The 23167-nt window shown below is 42.9% G+C and overlaps 1 protein-coding gene across 1 annotated transcript; it reads left to right on the top strand.

Moving 5' to 3' along the window:
* Positions 1 to 226: 226 nt before the first annotated feature.
* LOC121607630 (cyclic nucleotide-gated cation channel beta-1-like) lies at positions 227 to 23167 on the top strand. Its single transcript, XM_041938541.1, has 40 exons — positions 227 to 287; positions 2100 to 2184; positions 2401 to 2422; positions 2520 to 2565; positions 2675 to 2780; positions 3278 to 3297; positions 3380 to 3479; positions 3801 to 3825; positions 3935 to 4028; positions 4331 to 4437; positions 4670 to 4733; positions 5201 to 5273; positions 5450 to 5474; positions 5807 to 5881; positions 7333 to 7678; positions 8370 to 8519; positions 8637 to 8689; positions 9394 to 9448; positions 11592 to 11659; positions 12003 to 12128; positions 12971 to 13347; positions 13493 to 13694; positions 14538 to 14721; positions 16290 to 16388; positions 16630 to 16784; positions 18488 to 18555; positions 18646 to 18715; positions 19307 to 19515; positions 19748 to 19798; positions 19921 to 20007; positions 20135 to 20199; positions 20354 to 20476; positions 20808 to 20949; positions 21109 to 21268; positions 21357 to 21454; positions 21655 to 21738; positions 21859 to 21977; positions 22232 to 22378; positions 22612 to 22810; positions 22919 to 23167. Exons 2-40 carry the CDS (start codon positions 2101 to 2103, stop codon positions 23165 to 23167), a joined length of 4527 nt encoding a protein of 1508 aa, XP_041794475.1. The 5' UTR covers positions 227 to 287; position 2100.

Here is a 23167-nt window from a genome sequence, read left to right as displayed (position 1 = left end):
GGTAAGCTGAGATGGAAATCACCCCTTGCTGCTAGTTGCTGTCTTCTGTGGTGGGGGGGTGGTGGCAACAGTTTATAGGTTACAAGTATGATGTCCTGACGATGCCTTTCTCTGCCGTTAATCTGCGATGGCTCACAGTCCAGGATTGTGTCTTAACCTTCAGGTGGTGCTGGTTAATCCCGTTAGCCCCAGGCAGCTGCTGGGGCAATCCCAGCAGACCCGTGCCGGCTGTGCCACACTGTGGATCTCTACGCCACCGGCATGCAGAGCCACCTGTAGACACGGAGGTAAGGAAAAGTCTTTGTTATTCTCTATGGAGATAATATGCACAATAATTTAACATATAGATAACTTGGGTGGTAAAATGAATACCTGAGTGCTGATTTGAGGTGAGTGCGGTGGTGATCTGTGTATTAAAGAGACAGTGGGTGAAACTGGTGCAGAAGTTTAAATGAGTCGAAATGTTGATGTTGTGATTGGATGTTTTTTTTAGAGCTTCTGATTTGCTGTTGTCAAAGTCTGTGCTGCCAGATCTGATCTGATATCAGAGAGGCTTTAATGGACAAAGCCTTCCTAGATTACAAAGATCGCTTGACAGATAATTATATCTTTGGGGTGTCTTCCTCTGATTTATGCTCTTTTGCTGGCTAAGTGTGACCTAGTGTGATGAAGGCATGCATTGATACAGGCCTTGAGCAGCAAGGAAGGCTGCAGATTAGTTGTGGAGTAGAGCTGCACGATTTAATCCAGTGCTACGAATTTGAGATTAGGCCTGAGGAGAGGCCCCTCTGATCTCTGCTGATTGGGACATTGTGTCAGGAATCACACACTGCAATCATAACAACAGCTCGTACAGCTTTTAAAGAGGCCTTGTATGTGGATTTTATATTACATTCCCATAGCTGAGAAATGAGGCATTTATGAGAGCTGTGAAACCTCTTCCAAGCCATCATTTTGTCCTCTATGATGGAGCATCACTGTGTCCAGAATGTACATTTAGCTCCAACAGACTTCAGGTCTGAAGTTTAGGTTCAATCCAATAACAAAACAGTGGATTGTTGGAGAGAACTGTGACAGTCTGGGTTTCTTTTCAAAGTGAATTGTATATGAAATGAGACACAATGGAAAACACTGGACAGACAGAAGCATGGATTTTGATGCCTTTGAGATAGGCTTCCCTGGACTCTTTTTGGTTGCACAATGGGGAATTTACAGTTTGCAATTCATTGCATTCGTCAGGACAGCTAAGCCAGCCGTCCTGGTTGCCCCTGACCTGTCTGCTGTGGTCAGTTAGCAGGACATCTTGCAGGTTCAGCAGCTCTTGTGTCACTGAAGTGGATTATCTCAACGGGCTAATAAACTCACTGTGACTAGTACTCACATTTGATCTTAAGGCAGACCAGTGGCCCTCCTACTGGCTCCGTCAGCCTCTATTTTGAACCAGTGTGCTGCACCAGTTTAAATGTCTTCTTCCTGAGTGATTCTCCCTGTCTAACTGATTTAACTGATTTAGCCCTCTGTCACCTTTGACGGCTGTTGGCAAAGCAGCTTACTGTATGGTGCCCTGCAGCCTGAGTGAGGTTGACCTCTGCCCCTCTGCCTTTAGTCTCCTCTGACTCTTGACTCCTGTGCATGAGTAGAAAGAGCATGGAAGGAGCATGAAACACAGGACCCTGATTTCTGTCTCTTGTCTTTAGTTAGTTGGTGGATTGAAAAGGCAAGTCTACATTGCACAGTGCAATCTAATTTATATTAGATTATAACTGTACTTGACTAATGTTTTAATGAAAGAAGCTAGAAATAGAGATTATCATTCATATTCCAAGCACCACTTACCAATGTAGAAGTTTGTAACTGAAGAGAAGCTAAAGACAGGAGAGAAATTTCAGGGAGGATCAAAAATGTGTCTGAGATGAAAGCAAAGACGAAGCAGGCCTATGTCCTTCATCAGACCTCATGAGCTCCGGTTGAGGGCTCTGACAGATGAAGTGGCTGCTTTAATGAAGGCATGAGGGTCGAGTTATTAGCAGTTATCAGCATTTCCAACAATGTTTGATGAAGGGCTTTTGAAGGGCTGACTATGTGTGTGTGTTCAGCAGGATGTTTAACTGGGTGGTGAAAGTGGTCCCCCAGCCCCCCGAAGCTCCCGGGACAGATGAAGCTGCTACTACTGTAGCTACTGCTGTACGACAACACACACACAAACACACACACATACACACACACATACACGCACACACACACACACACGCACACACACACACACACACACACACACACACACACACACACACAGGCACACACGCACACACACGCACACACACACACACACACATATACATACAGTGCAATTTCTGAGTATTACTTCTCACTCTTTTCTGTCTCTCTCTGACCTTGCAGGGCCAGCCCAAACACAGAGAGGGTGAGGATTGTTTCCATTTGCTTAATATTACTTGTCTGCTGATGGGTAACAATGCATTTAAAACATGAGTATATTTTGTTTTTAACTCATCCCACAGTGAAGAGTCCTCCGCTGAAAAACACAGACGAGGTTTCAGAGGACAGGTAAAACTCTCTGTCCACTAGTTTCACTGTATGAATTATTGTCTGAGTGTGTGTGTGTGGCTGTGTAAACATACTGACATCTTGCCACCTTTCTCCACCCCCTCTCCAGCCAGGCCCAGACTGGAGTTTTAGGCTGGCTGTCTAATGGGTTCGTCAGCGCCCTGCCTCAACCTTCTGGCTCCCCTCGACCCAGCAGGGCCAACTCCGACACCAGGGTGGGCGTGTAGATGTAGTGGACATGTACTGGACAGGTCGAGAAATAAATCTATGCAGGATCGGATTGGTAAATTGGTGTGCCAAGATGGCCAATATTTGGCTTTTAATAAAAGCCAGATGTCAGCCAGTCATATCCTACTTCAAAGCAAAACTTCAATGTGAAAATTTAGATGAACCTGTCTTGCACATGCCAGTCTTTGAATTGATGAAGTCAAAACACCAGGATGTTAGACAGAGGTGATCACATTTGCTATGTTATAATACATATTTTGGCATTTTGCCATTGCATAGGTGTGCCGGGTCATAAAGCCTGGGTCAACATGCCTTATGAATGCAATAAACTCTCAGGAGAAGCCATTTTATCAAAGGAACTACTGCATCTGAATGTGTAGTATTAGTATGACAATAAGTAAACAACAGTATGACTTGGAATTCAGATTTATAGGAGACTTTTTTGGCATCTAAATTTTGTTTTTCTTTCTTTGCTGTCCACCAGTCAGGAGAGGATGGCGACAGGTACAGTGTGGTAATATGGGAGTGAATGTTTCCTGCTGAATACATTCTTCAGAGGTTAATTCCACTCTGTTTGTCTTCCCAGGTCTGGGGTGATTGGCTGGGTCACTCAGGGTCTGACCAAGGTGTTGCCTCAGCCCGATGAGAAGTACAAAGAGATTGCCGACAATGAAGAACACACTGAGGTGAGCGATGAGGACTTCATTATGTTGCTTTAGCCAGCAGACTGCTACTACTATCCCTCCCTGACCCCACTGGTGGCTTGCATGGGGAGACACACATGTGGCCTATGCTGTGTGGTGCTGAACAAATAACGGACCATCAGTAACCTGTGTGGGGTCAAAATGACCTAATGGATATAAAGTAGAAGAGATCATGTATCTTGATCACATATTCATTAATAACATAATTCCCTACTGTGCTCTAAGAATAATGTAAGAAACATAAGAAAATCATCCATCCTCTGTTGGCTTGACTTGACATGCATTTCATTTCTTTTGTCCTAGGTGTATGAAGTGGCAACAATGCCAGGTGTGTTTCTTGATCATTTGTCTATGTGTTTTGAAATGAAATATCAGTAATTCACCACACCAACTGCTGATTGTTGCCCTCTGATTGGTCTGTCTGTCTGTCTGTCCAGATTTTGATCCCCTTCCACACATCCCAGTGGTGGAGATGGTGTCAGATGATGAGGTGTCAGAGGTAGAGAGTGTGACCCAGAACTTCCCTCCCAAGTGAGTATTAACCACCCTTTACTACACATTCACAGTGATTAAAGCTGACACTGACACAGCAACACATACCAAACAGCAGCAGCAGCTGACATTTGATAGATTCCTTTGTCTTAACAGTCCAAAGTACAGTAGGAGGATCGGCTGGATTTTTGCTGGCCAGTCTGAGTCAAACACACACACACACACACACACACACACACACACACACACACACACACACACACACACATGCATACATTAACACAGATAATTAAATGACCTGGACACATGTGAGCGGCTGACCTTGTCCTTTTCTGCTGCAGCGTGGTGAACTGGATCAAGCAGATGGTCCCTCAGCCAGTTTTACTGCCCCCTGGTGCCGTACCTGTAGAACCACCAACCAAGTCCTCCCGCTCCTCTCTGGACAAAAGTACATACATACACTCACAAACACACACAAAAGTATATTTGTCCCAATGCACACCAGTGGGTGTACATTGTACATGTAAATGAACCTAAACTGGCACACTCACAACACATAATTTACCCTTCAAGTCTTAAAATCTCCATTAGACTTAGGACATATTTTGACTTCATTGGATGTGTAGTTGTTTTGTGCAGTATTTTGAAAAATGAACTTCATGTATTTCTCTTTTCCCCAGTTTTGTCTCCACCACCTGAATCTCTGAGTGGAATCTCTCTGGACACTGATAGCAAGGCCTCAGGGTATGTTTTGAACCCTCACTGAGACAAGCTAAAAACCAGAATGACACTAATGATCTAAGGGAAAAAAGTGGAATTTGTGTGACAGTGAGCCAGCATGCACAATACATGGTCCTCAAACTGAAGCTAAATGGAATTCAGCCATTCATTTTTCTGATTTACACCTGTGCCGTGTATAAATCTCTGCTGTTTGGCCTCCCTGTGCTTGTGGAGCAAAGCATCAAAACATGCTGCAACATATTGTCAGAAACTGTGTGCACAACCTGGCCAGCTGGAGCACATGAAGCCTCAGAGATGAGTGTCTTAACTGGGTGAATTTGTCATCCATCCATCCATCCGTCTTTCAACTGTGCGTGGATATGAAGACGTCTTACACCAGCAGATTTTTATTCATGTTTTATTTCAAATTACCTCTTGAATGTAATCTAAAATGTTAAGTGCACACAGATCATACGTTTGTCTGTTGACAGCATGGTTGGCTGGTTCATGTCCGGGCTGGGCCTGAAGCTGCCTCAGCCTGCCATTCCACCCAGTGATGTTGAGGTAACTTTTGGGAATCAATAAATGCTTATTTCTTCCTTCTCCTTCTCTCACCTTTCAAACGATCAGTCTTTCCTTTACCATCCGTCTTTTCTTATATGTACGTTCTTATCTTATATATATGTATTGAGAGCAATGCAACTTATACAACTTTTTTAAAAATACTTTTTTGCTCTTAGGGTGCAGCTGAAGTTCTGCAGAAAGGTGAGTTTAGGTTTTATTCACTAATTATACTTTCCTGTAACCAAAAAACCCTTCGCTTGCCATTTTGTTGCCAGTAGCAGTGTTCCTGAGCGCCACAATTCACAGTTCAATCAAATGGATTTATGTCACAAAGTGCTAAGTCACCAGAGAGTAATGCCTACAACTAGCAAAAAATATCTCTTGAATAACATAGTGTGCGTTTGTTATTAATTTATCGGTGAAATATTCCGGTCATTTCGCCCTCTGAGTAACTTCTGTAGATCTTTATGTATTTGGAAAGCACTGCACATGTGTTTTCTGCTGAAGCTCCCTCCTGTTCTTCCCCACCATAGTTTTCGAAGAGGAGTTTTGGTCAGACGACCAGAGCCTAACTCAGTACCTCTTCTCCTTCTGTTTCAGGGGGGAAGGTGCTGCGAGCCCCTTAAACAGCAGGAGGAGACGACTGGGGGACGCTCTGATTCCCACACAGACAGACAGACAGACAGACATATGCCAATACACATATTGTACTGTTGGCAGAGCTACAGGAGCTATGCAGCGTGCAGCTCAGTAAAGAAACTAGGCAGCTGTAAAATACTACAAGAATATAGATATATTCAACTCACCTGACTGTACTCCGTACAGTTTCATATGAATGTATTACAACTTAAAATGTGTTCGCTGATGCAACTAAGACATGTACTGTACTGTAAATTCATAGCTAAATAGATGTGTTTTGTCTTCGTGATTTGAATTTGCACATTTTCTGTTTCACACAGAAACATTTAGTAATTGCCATTAATTTGAAACTCCTGTAGGTTTCATGCACAAAAGATTGCAGACAGGATGTTTTTCTGCTATTTTATTGTGCTTTGACCTATGGCAATGGCAATGTCCACGATATTCATGTTGCCATTTTCTTATCCTGAAATAGAAGTTGATGTAGTGGTCATTACTCTAATCACAAATGTATTTCTGCTTAGTAAAATTTCAGTATAAAATGTCAAATCTTCCTTTCCCAATTCACAGAAATCCAAAACTAATAATTAAATGGCAGCTATGTTCATTCAGTATTGACTTGTTTATTGACAAAGTAAACTTATATCTGTATTTGTACTTGACATTTAAAGGACATTATAATAATAGTTTATTTTTCACATGTAAGTCCTTCTCCTTAAGAATCTGTTAATTAGTATTCCAGTCGTGGTCTTGACCGTGTTACAGTTGATGTAAGCTTTTTCACAGGTTTAAGTGAGGTTGCACAACACAGATGTAACAGTCCAACATACAGTGTAATTGTGATCCACTTGATCTACAGTTTGTCTGTAGTCTTGAACTGTGAAATGTGGCCTGGGGAAATGTTGTGGTGTTGTTTCAGAGGGTTTGACTTGAATTGACAGAACCATCCTTTGCTCAGGGTGGTGGTACACATGATTACATACTGTAATGTAAGGTTACTGCAGGACTAATAAAGATTCTGTGTGACACTATTTATGTGGTGGTCTTATAAATATAAAGAACAGCTTAATCCCGCCAGGACCTTTCCTCATCTGGAACACTTTCCATTACCTCCATGCATCCTCTACTCATAAAGATGAATTAAATATAGAAAACTTAGTGAACGTTTTCCACCTCTCAAAAATCTCCAACATGAGACAAACCCCCCATGTAGAAACTTGAGGCACACCTGTCTACCTATGTTATACACTGTCTTGAAACCCAGTATAGTACAAACAGTAGATTTATCAATCCTGTCATTAGAGCAACCCCAGCTTGTAATGTGTGTACATACGTATACTTGCATACTTGCATATCACCAACATGTCAAATGTTAAAAACATGTCTTACACACAAATGGGCTCGTGTTACCCCCTCGTAGTTTCATCCAAACTCAAACCTGACATGGTACTAGAAGACGTGGAGTCAGACAACGAGGGCCAGCAGAAACGTGATGATCGGTCCAAAGCTGCACCAGCACCAGCATCCACACCATCGATTCCACCATCACCAACAGCAAACCAAGAGCAGGAAGCCACACAGCAGGCACAGTCCAATTCACTGCAGGCTCACAAGTGCAGTGACACCAGCCTACATGTAGAGCCATTAGAGAGTGTGACAAAATCATCTCAAGAAGATGCGGAGACACAGACAGGCCGCTGGACGCCGTTCATTGAAAGCATCAAGAGGGAGGCTGAAGATGTAGCTTTGGCTACCATGGAGGAACGGTAAGAGGGGTGGAGAAGAAGAGGGTGGAAGTGGTCAGAGCTGCAATACTTAGCCATTTTTAAATCACCTCCACTGGATGTAAATGTCCCTTATCAAATCAAATAATAGTTCAAATAATAGCTATGTTAATTTATTTATTTAAAAAACTTTATAAAGTCCAAAAGAGTAGTTTAAATACTGGACCCCGGCTAACCTCAATGAGTTTGTCAGTTAAGCCATTGGGCTGGATGCTTATCAGCAACAAATACTGCAAACCTAAACAAATGTCATTTTGAAATATTCCTCTATCATAATCATCATATTAAAGAGCTCTGTCACATAGCGTCATCGAGTATAGTCACCCTGTTAAACTAAAATAATGTGGAGACCAGGGCTCAAAGTATTCAAAACCAAAGTCTTACTCAGGACATCCTCACTTGCTTTAACTTGTTATTTCTGCCTTCTTTGAATGGATTGTCTTGCTTTGTGTTCTTGGTTTGATTTAAGAGTGATGTGAGATATATTCAGTTGGCTGGAGCCATAGATACACACCTGTACATAGTGGTTGAAACATAGTGATAAGGCTAAATTAACCTGATTTGGTGTTGGGATCTGAAGTCTCGGCAATAAGCAAGGATACACTGGTCACATCCAAAATTTGATCTACCACATCTCCGCACAGTGATATTAGTGTGTCCTGTTTCTCTTTAGTCTGCTGCAGGAGCGCATGGAGATGGCACGTATGGCTGAAGAGGTGGCCAGGCAGACAGCTGAGATGGCCATTAGACAGATGGCCAGTGAAGGGCAGTCCATCAAACTCTCACTGGGGAGTCAAGAACTGCTGGAGGAGCCTGAAGCTGAGTAAGACTTTATGATCAACTAGAGAGAAAAAGAGAGAGTGTGTCTGTGTTTGGGGGTTTCTGTATTTTGGGAGCATCCTGGTGAAGTGATGTGACACTGTGTGTTCACTGTGACCAGGCTGCCAGTGCCACAAGAAGAGGAGAGTGAAGTGGACCACAGAGACGCACAGTAAGAATGCAAATATGGACGCTTCTCCTTACTTGAAATCCTTTGTAGGACCCTCAACCCACTTAGCCTTTCACCTGTGTCTAGCTGCTCTTGTGCTGTGCTGATTACATTCCACAGAGGGTTTATAATGTTCTAAACTTCGAAATGATCCTGATGACTACTGCGATCTATTTCAAGAAAAAGTTTCCACATGTTGTCAATGTCTGCAGCATCTTATTGAACTGATGATGATCACAATGTAAAATATCCTTAATTACAAGCAAAACACCTGCTTTCATTTTGTACCTTATTATGGAGAGCATTATACTATTATTTTAATGTTACGTATGCTTTTACATGTAAGCAGCATTTTAATGCTGGTCGAGGCAGAGCTGATTTAAACTGCTTTATAAACTATTGGGGAGTTCAAAGCATCAACTGGAATAATATGGTCATCGTTTTTTCTATGTTCAATCTGAATATAATATTTTTATATTATTTATATCTCAGATAAAACCAGTGGAGGAAAAAGCACAATTTTCCTCTCTAAGATGTATTGGAGTATTTACTTTAGAATTGAATTAAATTAAATGGAAAGACGTAAAGTACAAGTTCCTGAAACTGTCCAGTGCACTTCCTGCCTAAATGTAAACTCTTCATCACCGAGCAGACCCCACAGCCTCAGTAACCCTTTTATCCAAAGTCTAGTGCTGTGGTGTGAATCCAGTTCCCAGTCTCGTGCTGATCCAGCACAGTCACTTGGCTGTCAGGTTCCGGGTCCCGTGGGTTCTTGTTATGTGATCTCTGCCGCGTTCTGCCTCAGCATCATTTTGCTGTGCCATAGCAACCACAGCTTCCCTCAGGAACAGATACGCACATACACACAAACGCCCCCGCCCCCTTTCTCCCCTCTTAGCGGTTCCCCCGGTAACAGCGCGCACCTGCTGCTGCTGTTTCACTTCTGGAGACGCTGGAAAATGATGGACGGAAGCCTAATGGAATATTTTCCGTGTTGTTTTTCTAAAATGTCTAAAATCTCCTGATCTGGCTCATACGACCCCACAGCCGAGTTCGACAGACTTGTTGTGTCTCGATGCTCGTGGACATTTTCCGTCGGACTGTTAACGATTAACGCACGTGAACGCTGACAGATAAAGTGAGTATGTTGTGATAACATCGTGATTGGGTAATGGACTACTATACGTGATTAAATGAATAAATGTATCCCGTTATTTAACCCTAACTTTATCACCATCCTGCTGTATACAGATAACGGTAGGCAAGCGTTAAATAAGCTTGCCTGCTACAGGTGGTCACCGAGTGAGTCGTTTTATGCTGACAGAGAGAAAACACTAACTAATACTGAGTAATATTCATGTCTCCACATTTTGCAGTATCAAGTGAAATGTATGGATGTTCAGTTCATCTGTGTTTTGTTTTTCATTGTCTTCATTCAGTTAAGAATAGGTGAAGAGGAGAGAATACAATTTGATTAATATTAAGTGCCAACCAGTAAATCACATGTTCATCGCCACTGTGATTAGTTACCTAGATGTAACTCCAGGTTTTGTGAGTAGCTGTGTAGCTCTCTAATGGGCTTTGCTAGTGGTTTACCCACTAGAGTGAATTTTGTACTCACTGCCCATTAAAGGGTACCACCCCCCCTATAAAACCCAGTGCATTGAAACTCATCAACAGTCTGCCAGGGCCAGCTGGGCTAGTGGTTAGTGTCACATTCAAGGAACTACTATTTCTATTTTGTACACGCTCACTTTGTTGGTTTAAACCTAATGTGAAGGCCGTAGGGATGAAATGTACTCCACTGGGCCCAAACCACAAAGTTTGAACCCTACTAACAACAGAGCGTAGATAGCAGCCCACCAGCTGAGCACTGCCCGCCTGGGGGTCCGGCCAGACATGTCAATCATCCCGTTTTTCCTTTACTTTGCCCTTTTTCCCCACTGTCCTCCTGTTTAATATAAATCAGAAATCTATACTGAAATGGTCACAAAGGTTATTTAAAATTGAAAAAAAAAAAATTCTCCTTTTCCTTTTTGAAATACATAGGCCTACATCTGTCGTTGCCCTCTTGTTTTCTCATTACAGCATTCTTAATAATTTGATGCTACTCACAATAATATCTCGTAATTATTCATTTCTACATATTGGGCGGCTGTGGTTCAGGAGGTAGAGCTACATGTTAAAGTATCCTTGGTCAAGATACTGAACCCCAAATTGCTGTGCTGTGCCATCAGTGTGTGAATGTGTGTGAATGGTTAAAAAGCTTGAAATGAGTAGATGGCCTAGCCGCCATCGTATCAATGTGTGTGTGAATGGGTGAATGCAGACTTGTGTTGTAAAAGTGCTTTGAGTGGTCGTCATACTAGAAAGGGCTATATCAATACAATTGATTGACCATTAACAATTAAATTATACTTAAAAATCAAATTGTTATCTGCAAACTCAACTACCTCTGTGGTCATTTTCAACTTGTATTACTGCAGAATCTTTTGAAAGTCATTCCCAATACGCATACATTTTGGCTTAAAAGATCTTTATAGCTAATATGCACACATCATCATTTACTTATTTATCATAAGTCACGTTGTCATCATAGTATTGAACAATGTTTTTGCACATTGCAGGTTTTCTCATATTGTGCAGGCCTAATTCTATGCTCATTGTTAAGTGCAGCTCTTTGGTAGGGTTCTATGTAAATTCTGTGTTAAGGTGGGTTTTCCCTAAAAATATCAGCATGTCCATCCTGACTGTAGTACTCTTTTACTGCAGACAACTTTCATTTACTTGAACTAATTACATTGAGCGACTGAATGGTGGGCTCAACACGGCGACCCGCACACTGGCACACAGTCTCATACAGTACATGAATTGTCTAACTATTTTGTCTACTGTCCTGTTCTACAGAGAGGAACAGCACTTTGCTGAGGAGGAACAGAAGGAAGAGACTGAGGAACTTATCACTCAGGAACCAGGTAAAGATCAGAATCCAGACACCCACCACTGCATGCACTTTTGAATTGACTGTGATGTCCCCTTGAAAGATTGAAGTTGGAAAGAGTCCCATAAGCAGATGGCATAACACGCTCTAGCCCAAACAAGTACAAACAATTTCAAAATTTCTTAAGCCCCTACATCTTAACCAACCATCATAGTATATATCTGTAACATGAGCGTGAGGCAGGTGTATGTTTATGACCACTGGGTATTCTAATAACTAAAATCACATAAAATATAAAATTTTAAAAAATCTAGAGTTAAAGGAGGAAGCAGTACCACCGAAGACCTCCCCCTCTCCACCTCCATGTCCTGAACCAGTTAAGACCTCTGAACCGGAGCCGGAGCCCGAACCAGCACCAGAACCAGAACCAGAGCCAGAGACCCAGGAAACCAATGCAGAAGCAAAGCCTATAACCCAGCAGCCACAGAAAACAGAGGAGGACGGTCAGAGCACCAAAGCTGACAAAGCTCCTGACAAAGTAATGTCCACAGGTTGAACATGCACAGTGATGAATGTTTCACCTCATGGTAACTTTCTTCTTCCCCAGTTGCTGATTTCTTTCATTAAGTTTTGTTTCCTCTCCTGCCTGTCCTGTCCTTGCTTTAAAAACAAGCTTGAATCAAAAGAACTCCAAACTGAATTTTCTTACATCACTGACAAGTTCTAGTCAGAAATTAGACATATTTGCAACTTTTCCGGTGAAGAAATGTTCTTTTTTCTAACCAATCCACATCCCCCACCCACTAATGCTCACCATGCCCCTGCCAGTTGTTCATACGCTTTGTGTTTTTTGTAGGAGGAGGAAGCGACTGGGGATGGCTGTGGTGGTATGTACTATTCTATTTTGTTATGTTTGTTTTTTTTTGCCTTGGGAAAATTACAGCCCATACATGTGACTGTGGTTAAAACTGTTTCATACCACTCTAATCAGCATTCCTGTATGCCTGACTGACTGATGGTGTTGTGTTGAACTCAAAAGCTGCTAAACTGACTGTTGTTTTATGTGCTTGTCGACGTGCAGACATTTCTAACTATGCATGGCATTCATTACAGTACCTCTATGTACGTTAGAGTGGCTGTCTGTCAACCTCTGACTGTTACTGAACATGTCGCCTGGTGACTGTAGGCCTTGATCATCATCAGTCATGTCATCAAGAAGAAGCCATTACAGACACTACTATTCAGACTGACTACATTGCTGTCTGACTGTCTACTGAACCTGTCTCCCACCTTGCTTATATTCTGCCTGACAGTAAATCTGCCTATCCACCTGTCTCCTCTGTAGCTCCAGTCAGCTGTGATGCATTTAAGAGCTGCCTGATGCGCATTCCTCACACCTCCGAGTGCCTCGGCAACATCAACGCCTTCTTCAAAGAGAACGGCATCTCCCCTCCCAAAATACCTTCCATGCCTAAGCTACCCACCCAGCTGTCTGACGTTACCAAGTACTTACCATCCCTACCCCCTGAATTGCGCCAAGAGCTGTCCCAAATCCGACTCACGCAGGTCCCCCGAAATTTTGCCCAGACTCTGACTGAGCTTTTGCCCAAAAGCTCAGAGGGTTCAGTTGGTCCCAGTTTGTCCAGTCTTTCCCAGAGCTTTTCAGACATCCCGCAGAAGCTCTCCCAGTTCCCCAGCCGGACGCAGCAGTACTTCCTCAACGTCCGGAACCGCCTCAACAGCCTTATGCCTCAAGATGCCTAAGAAACAACAACAGCAAAAACAGAAGCAAGACAAGAATCAGCAAGATGTTGAACTTAACCGGCTCGTCCAACACTCCCCTCTCCCTCCTCCGCACCATTCTCAGCTCCGTTCTCGCTCCCCGTCTCCATCCTCCCCCAATGGTGGCACCCTCGAATTGCCCAATGTGCCATCCTACCCACGCCTGCCGCCTATTGTCAGCCCCCCTTCAAAGCAGCTCAACTCTCTGTCCCGCCAGCTGTCAGGTCTCTCTAACCCGGCATTCTTCATTGAAGATGACTCAGATATTTCAGCAATAAGGCCCGCAGGTGAATCTGCAGCTGTGGAAAGTTAACAGTATTCCATCGTGAGACTCCTTGTAGATATCTGAACTCAGTCATAATGAACAGTTATCTCATAATGTGGCATCAGATTAAACTAAAATGAAAAAAACAGCTGATTGCGACTAACTTTGTTTTCAATAATCATACACTAAGACATTTGCAGGCAGTAAATGATCAGCTGAGTTCAGATGTCACAGATGCAAATGCACTGACAGCGTGTTCAGGATCATGAACACGCTGTCAGGAAAAACGTAGCGGTTTGGTGTTTTGGTTGTGTATTTCTGTGTGTTTGTGTGTTGTCTCATTCTGTCATTTCACATGTAAGCTTAGACATAATTTCTCTTGCTAAGCAAGAAAAAGCGGTGTGCATGCACATCCTCAAATTATTCCATTATTTTGTCAAGGAAAAACATGATAAAGGAAGTGTTTTTAAAAAAGAGAAAAGTTTAAAAACTATGTAGAAATGCCCTCCATTTCCACATACTGACTGCTGACACTTCTTGTGTTTAATGAAGAAGACAGAAGTGTGCCAGTGCACCATGGGCCAGATTAGCCAGACTGAATGGATTGCCATAGGAGTAAGCTAGTCCTCTCAGCTGTCAGGGCACTCTTTTACATGGCCTAGTTTACAGGTGGATCCTCCTACATTAGCCAGATGTGGATCCTGGTGAATCTGCTTCCTTCTCACAGTGTGCCTCCCTCCCTCTGCTTTTTAATTGTGACCAGCTTTTGCCCCTTGCAGTGCTGTGCTGCTTGTACTTTGTCCCAACACAGTCACATTATTTGTGACGCTCTTCATTAATCTACAAACATTTTGTGCCTCTCCAGAGAGCTCTAGTCTTAGCCTTCGTCCAGCGGTCAATGTCGAGGATGTCGACTCAGACCATGAGAGAGGAGGGGATGGTGGAGGGGGAGGGGAGGGACAGAGCAGTATCCCCCAAATCCTCACCCCCCAGGACCCCAAACTTACAACCCTTACTGTCCCTGTGACCCCTTCTGGAGGTCGTCAAAGGTGAGAAATGCAGCTCCTGGTAGTTTCTGTAATCTGCTATTAGGACAGCAACTGATTTTATAATTTACATTACATGACATACTTTACTTTTACTTTTTCTTCACGTCTAATGTTTTGCCAAGAGGTTGATGCTGAATGATAAGTAAACACCAGCAGTAGATAATTGATATCATATTGTAAATGTTTTTGAGAGGCTCAGTGTAGATACTCCATGTTTTCTGGGTGTGCATTACAGTAATTTTCATGTGTTACTCTCCCGTCATGCTTTTCATCCACAGTAAAGGAGATAAAGAGTAAGGAAGTCGCATGGATGGTTTCAGTTATAGTTATAATGCTTTTCATTTTCTTTCAGCAGTAAGCAGTGCATGTGAATAGATTACATGCACTCATGGCAAAGCATTTCACAAGCGTGAAATACAAAGTAACATCACCAGGATATGTTATTTTGGTTATGCCAAGCTGCAAAACTTCTCTGTTGGCAAGTGGAGTGTTTTTGTCCAAAATGAGATCATATTAAGCATTGGTAGCTGGCAAATTTCAAAGATCCTATAGTATAAAACATTTGCTGATAAAATACAAAAAAAAAAAAAAAAAAAATCTGTGGCAGAATTATGTTTTATCATCACTCATGGTTTTAATTCAGTTTAAGTTTTAATTTTGGAGTAAAATGCTTCACTTATCTCTGTTTAGTGCTGTTTGAAATGGATCTGCTGCCCTCTCCTCTCTGCTGTACAGTCACAGTCGGTAGAAGCATAATGTTGGTCTGTCTGTATAGTGTCCTGCAGAAACCATGTGTGTTGCTTGGGAAATTTCAAAATGACCCACAAACCAGCAAACCAACACATAGTGTTTATGCAGAATGCAGACAATTTGTTACACAAATAATTGTGGAGCTAAAGTTACTGAGAGTTTCTTGTTTTGTGTCGTTCTGTGTTGTGGTGCTCTTTTGTCAAGTGTGAATGTGCTGTTCACTTTTCCATTGCTTTCACATTTTTGTGAGTTTGGCTGCTGTATGGATATTGTCATATCATAGGAAAAGTCAATAAACAGATCACAATCTTGTATCATCACTGTGTCACCTATCTTCACTTGTTATAATTTATTTATCTTGGACTAATATTGTGTTTTCCTTGGCACACACACCACACACAAACCCTCTGTCTCCCCATCCCTCCCTCGTAAACACACACACTGACATCCATGACAGTAGTGGAAGGGATCGTAGCTCTGTCTGGACAAAGATGTAAGACAACCAACCTTATTAAATACTTTATTCAGTCATCTAATATCCATCTGTCTCTTTATCCACACATCTTGCTGTCCAGTCCATAGTTTAGCCACCACAATTCATTAATCCTTTTAAATGACCAGTCATTGCTCATTTACTCATTAAATCATCATTATCAGTGCTCATTTATTTTAATTCCTCACACTTATAAATATACTGTAAGCATGAAAGCAGGTAGCAGCATGTTGTCAGTTTAGATTTTTGTTTGAGAAGAACAAAAAATAAGTGTCTGCGCTGTCTCAAAGTTGAACCAGTGATGTTGCTGTGTCTCTTCTGACAGTAGGAGGCTGCACTCCCAAAGTGAAGATGACGATGATGAAGGAAACACCCCTGTCAGAGCCTGGCCCAGCCAGTCCAGCCTGTACGGCACGGATGATATGTGAGCACTGTGCGCACACACACACACACACACACACACACACACACACACACGCACACACGACCGCACACACACACACACACACACACACACACACACACACACACGCACGCACACACACACACACGCACACACACACACATACACAAAGATAATGAAAGCATGAGCATGTAGTAATATATGGACATTCACAATAATAATAATCAGCATCGTCTAATTTTATTTCTAACTCTTGTCAAAGACTGAAAGAACGTCCGGCATCGTCAGCCAGTCAGACCAGCACAGTGGTCAATGAGCGTCTTCAGGAGCTGGTCCGCATGTTTAAAGAGAGAACGGAGAAGGCAAAGGAGAAACTCGTTGACCCTGACAGCTCAGACGAAGACAGCATCATCCCCTGTGAGTTTTTCTCTTTTTCACCAATGCACACATACAATGACCTGGTCTTTAATTCTATTCAGTTTTATTTATATATTACCAAATCACAAGCGAAGTTGTCTCAGGACACTTTCCATATAGAGCAGGTACAGACCAAGCTCTTTATCTACAGAGAGCCAACAATTCCCTCATGAGCGAGCACTTGGTGGCAACAGTGGCAAGGAAAAACTTCCTTCTGCTTGAGGTTTCTGCCTGCTACAAGGAAGTTTTTTTAGTGGGCGGCCATCTGCTTCGACCGGTTAGGTGAGAGAGAGAGATAGAGAGAGAAAGGCAGAGAGAGAGAGGCTACAATGGACATACAGCACAAAACCTTCCATTTTAACATACGGCGATGGGACAAGTCAGAAATATACAGGCAGACAGTGGTCTTAGATTGGTAGCAGCTGTGTGTTATAGTTTATCTTATTTCCAGGTTAAAAGAGTCAGCCTTTTTGAGCCAAGAACATGTTGACTCATTTAATGACCGGCACACAGGTGAGAAGTAACTGTAGTAGCTTTTCCCCAGGTTTCAACCTGAGTTGAAAGTGGGTGCATTAATCATGGGTCAAGGGTGTTCATTACACTTTCCAGTGCATTTTAGATGTCCTCTTGTCATATGAAATACCAGGAAACATTTGCAGTTTTCTCTTAAATGGACAAGAACTCACTCAACCTCCTACAGGAGAGAACGATGGCAGAAAGCTTGTTCAGACTAGCCATTTCATTCTGTTACCTCAACAGTAAGCAGAAAAGGAGATCTGGACACCTCAATGAACTCAAAACATACACAAGTATCACAGAGTCAAATTCTTATCCAGACAGTGATAGCAAAAACAACTCCACACCACATGTAACACTACAGTTACTTGAATTTTTGGTGAAGTATTTTGCTGCTTGAAGCAGACCATGTCATAGAGCCCAGAGGAGACCAGGTCCTTAGTCGAGTCCAGCCTGTCGCTGCTGGAGAGAACTGGGAGGGGTAAAGAAAGATGAAACAGAGCTGAGGTTAATATATTGAAGGACGTAAATACACACTGAAGGCCAATGTATTTTCATGAGGGTGAGATTCCAGAAGTGAGAATACACACCTACAGTTGGGTCCATATGTATTTACACATTGGCATGATTTCTGGTATTTTGTCTCTGTACTCTAGAACTGAATCCAAAATTGAATAATGATTATGGACTTGGGTCACATTAAATACTTAGTTTCAGATTCATTGAATTTGATGACCAAATTATAAATACTCTCATACTAAAGCTGAACTCCTGCACTTTAAACACCTGTAGGTTTGCCTAAACACCTAAACTCAATCCTTCATCCAAATACAAGGGTTCAGACGTTGTAGACAAAGGCTGTGTTCCTCACCATCAAGAGTCAGAGGTTAAGCTGTCATAAAGGCGCTGATTTAATTATGGGTGTGGTTTGTAGTGAGCTGCATTATATTCAGAGTTGTGTTTCTAATGTTCTGCCCCCCTCAGGTAAATTGCGAGGAAAAAAAATGAGAAACACCTCTAATATAACCTTTAACTATGACCTCAGTAGTAAACATAATTGAATTTGCTCTGAGGAGCAAAAATGAAGTGGATGTGGGACTTGAAGAGACACCTTGTCCACACCATGTGGTGACGCCAGTTTCTAAACCTTGAGTAAATCTGTGCCTTCCCCTCTCACCTCCCTTCAGCTCCTCCTCATGCTCCAGCTGCTCAGCCTGCTCCTGGAGCTCCACCAGTGGTCAGAGGAGAGACAGAGGCAGAAGCCGGTCCATCAGGAGGAGGAGGAGGAGAAGGAGGAGGAGTGGAGAGTGGGGCAGAGGAGGAGCAGTCTAGCTGCTGCAGCAAGGTGAAATCTCCTCGGTGGATAGGAGCCTGTATGCGCTACCGCTTCCCCGCCAGCATCGACCCTTTCACCAGTGAGAACCCAGTCGAATACGCCACCCACTGCCAACTACAGCACCGCTCTGTACAGTAGAGTCCTCTTTACCTAAACTACTCAGAAATGAACGACAGACACCCAGAGTCTGATCTTGGGGCTCTTCAAATATTTTTGGACTTATTGTGTTTATATGCAACCAAAATGAAAGTAGTGAGAAGTACTGTGAGGTTTTGGTAAAGGTGAATCTACTGTACTATCCTGTTACAATACAGACACCTGTCCCCTAATCATGTGATATTTCCCCTTTTCTCTTCTCTTTGTTTCACATTCATAAGGACTTTGTGAGCCAGTCCATTTTCCGTTGCATTCTTTCTCCTTTAGAATAAAACCAAGCTCTAACTTAGTTTAATGATACAGATTAGATCCTACTTATTTGCCATGCTCCTATTCTCATCTGTCTCTAGTTAACAGCTTCATGGTAGTTGGTGCTTGCTTAGCAGCCATCGCTTGTTCTGTGAATACTGAATGACTGACAGTATTTCTTCTGACCTCTCTCAATTCTCCTACCCTCTAATTCCATAAACCTCTCTATCGCCCTTCATCCTCTCATCTTTGTCTCTTTTTCCAGACCTAATGTACGTGCTGTGGATGTTACTGGTCTCTCTGGCCTGGAACTGGAATGCATGGTTCATCCCAGTCCGCTGGGCCTTCCCCTACCAGACTCCAGACAACATTTATTACTGGCTGCTGACCGACTACCTGTGTGACCTCATTTACATTCTGGACATCACCATCTTCCAGCCGCGGCTGCAGTTTGTCCGTGGAGGGGACATAGTGGTGAGTGGGACCCTGGAAGCCGTTACTGTAACTGAGTGCTGTCTCATGTGAGAATCTGAAACCACAGAAATTCTCTCGTCAGGAGACGTGGGCTGCTAAAATCACAGGAAACTCTGTTTAATATGAACAAAAAATAACGAAGCGCCATAGTTGCTGAAGTGACATTTATCACATTAGTATACTGTATATTAAGCTCAACCTACCATTGTTTGTTGTTTGGTTTTTATTACAGTGTGACAAAAAAGAAATGAGAAAGAATTACATGAAAACCACTCGCTTCAAGGTTAGTAACTAGAAAGGAATAAAAGTCCATTTTTGAGTGTCTTTTTTGGGTTTCACATATTAATTGTTGAGGAAGTCATTGAAGCAGCTCAGTCAATGAGGTGCTACCTTCCTGTTTTTCAGTTTGATGTAGCCAGCCTTGTTCCCCTGGAGCTCTTCTATCTTAAAACTGGCATCAACCCTCTGCTTCGTTTACCCAGGCTGCTGAAGGTAAGGCTTATTACTCAAACATTTCCCTTTTACAATCCATTACAACCTTCTCCAGTATCAGCATTCTGGCAGCCAACACATGCCAGTGCTTTAGATATTTTTCCTTTCTCTATCAATGCCTCCCCAGATCAACTCCTTCTTTGAGTTCAACGAGCGTCTTGAAGCTATCTTGACCAAAGCCTACATCTACAGGTCAGCTGCAACCTGATGGTATCTTCCTGCCCTGCAGTTCTCTCTTGTCTCTCTCAGTGTGTCCTCCTCCTCGTTTGTCTTTCTTCCTTGAGATGCCCCACAGTGACAGATGAAGGTTCCAGGTGTTCATTTTATACAAATGTCTGTCTCTCAGGGTGATCCGCACCACCACCTATCTCCTCTACTGTCTCCACTGCAACGCCTGTCTATACTACTGGGGCTCTGCCTTCAATGGACTAGGATCAACCAAGTGGGTGTACAATGGCGAGGGCAACAGGTTGGTGGGATAAACACGCACACACACACAGACATGCATAAACACACAAAAAAAACACACACATGAGATATTGCATAAGTTGCAGATAAACACGGGAAGAAGAAAAGTGAGGACAAATGAGGAAGATGTCAAGCCATGTAGAAAGGTCCACTCTGCCCAGTGATATTAAATCATTTTGTACTCTTTTGCTCACACAAACCGTCTAGTATATCTCCACTGGTCTATTCTAGCTGCACCTTTCATTTTACTTAACTCTTGCCCATCATGTTCATTTGGATCTGTTTCCTTGTTCTGCCTCTTTCCAATCCCTCCTGTCTTTGTCTCTGCTCAGTTATATTCGCTGTTACTACTTTGCTGTGAAGACCCTAATCACCATCGGTGGTCTGCCAGACCCCACCACCCTGTTTGAGATCGTCTTCCAACTCATCAACTACTTCGTTGGAGTCTTTGCCTTCTCTATCATGATTGGACAGGTATGTGTATATATACAATGCACACATTTTTGCCTTCCACAGATATTTAACATTAAAAGCTCCAGTGTGTTATTATTCTTATGGCTTTTCATGCAGCAAAGATTAACAAACTTTTAACAACATGTTTCAATTGGCTGATTTTGCTTATTTCTCTCTCAGATGCGTGATGTGGTTGGTGCAGCCACGGCAGGTCAGACCTACTACCGCACATGTATGGACAACACTATTAAATACATGTCCTCCTATCGTATCCCCAAAGATGTCCAGAACCGTGTCAAAACCTGGTACAACTACACCTGGCAATCACAGGGCATGCTGGGTAAGTAGGGCATTATGTGTAATGTTTGTATGTATTTTATAAATCTGACCTTTCATTCATACTGTAGTTCTTATTTTCTGCCTTCCAGATGAGCAGGAGCTGCTGACTCAGTTGCCAGATAAAATGCGGCTGGACATTGCTATAGACGTCAACTACTCTATCGTCAGCAAAGTCCCTCTTTTTCAGGTAGGGAGTCCTAAAAACACAAGAAAAGAATAGCACAGTAGACTTGACTTCCTTCAATGCAGAAAGTCAGACATTGGTCAGTCCCATCTGAATTCAGTCAGTGTTTTATAGCTAGTGCACTCCCCATATAAAGATCAGCAAGAGGTTGACATAAACCATACTTTTAGAAACACAGCTTTCCTTGTCCTCTCTCTTGACAGGGTTGTGACAGACAGATGATCTTTGACATGCTGAAAAGCCTACGCTCTGTTGTGTACTTACCTGGGGATTATGTCTGTAAAAAGGTATGCAGATGTATTTGTGGAAGAGTTTGTCGAGGACTGTTTGTGATTTCGGTCTTTGCCGTCGGTGTTGCTCTCTCCCTCTTATTCTCTGCCTCTGCCTCCCTCTTCTGTCTCGCTCAGGGTGAGGTGGGTCGGGAGATGTACATCATAAAGGCAGGGGAGGTGCAGGTGGTTGGAGGACCAGATGGGAAGACGGTGTTTGTCACTCTCAGAGCAGGATCAGTCTTTGGAGAGATCAGGTGAAGAGATTTTTACTGGTGCTGTTGAATGACACTTAGGAACTAAGCTGAGACAAATGTCTCAGAACAGGACAAAAATGTGATGTGATTGTCACAGGTTGAGGTTTGGTTCTTAATCTGTTCCACATTGTATTGTGATTTTGCAAGAAATCCAAAAAAACATTGTATGGAAAGTTGTAACTGACTGATCTGAAACTGAACTGTCAAATGTGGTGGAAAATGTGAGTTTAAACCCCAATGTCTCTGATTGGCAGTTTGCTTGCAGTAGGCGGGGGAAACAGGCGGACAGCAAATGTAATTGCCCATGGATTTGCCAATCTATTCATCCTGGACAAGAAAGACCTGAATGAGATTCTGGTCCACTACCCCGAGTCCAAGAAACTGCTCCGCAAGAAGGCCAGGTGAAACATCAGTGGCACTACACATGAGCAAACATTAACAACCATTACTGTAACCATGACCGTAGTCTCTGGTTTGTATCTGTCCTGTATTAGTGATGAAATAATGTCACTGTTGTGGGTGTGTGGTTGTGGTGAGGCCACCAGACCAAAAATGGACTTATACAAGAGCTTTGCAGCTTTGTCTGCATGCAATTCTTATTTAAGTCTGATAGAAGTTGCTGTCTCAACCACAGGAAGATGCTTAATAAGGGAAAGAAACCTGAGCCCAAAGAAGAGACTAAGGATCCCCCTCAGGTCCCATCAGCCCCTGTTAGGGCAGAGACCCCCAGACTGCTGAGAGCAGCCCTGGAGATGACAGAGAGATCCTCTGGACTTAAAGGAGTTCTGGCTAAAGTCAAAGAAAAGACCAACAAGTCCAGTATCTCATTACAGGTGAACATACACAAAAAATCTGAGCAAACCAGAGAATAAACATATGCACACGAAGCAGTGACATGTGGCAGAGGATGTCCTTTATATATGAGATCTCTTCTCTTCCAGCCCTCCATATCCTCCTCCCTCCCTCCTCCATCTCCCACCTCCAGCTCTGGACCTGACAGAGATGTGGACACACCATCACCCATGTCTGCCAGCTCCGCAACGTTTCGCTCTGCTTCCCGTTGGCGCAGCAACAGCAACTCCGTGATGCCGCACTCTGCTTCACAGATGCCTGCCATGGACCGAAGAGAGGAGAGCTTCAGTGAGGTGGAGGCGAGCGAGGGTCTGAAGAGGAAGGAAAAGAAGTTGTGA

The sequence above is a fragment of the Chelmon rostratus genome, chromosome 6, assembly GCF_017976325.1.
Source record: "Chelmon rostratus isolate fCheRos1 chromosome 6, fCheRos1.pri, whole genome shotgun sequence".
Lineage (NCBI taxonomy): Eukaryota > Metazoa > Chordata > Actinopteri > Chaetodontiformes > Chaetodontidae > Chelmon > Chelmon rostratus.
This window is presented reverse-complemented; position numbering and strand designations above follow the sequence as displayed.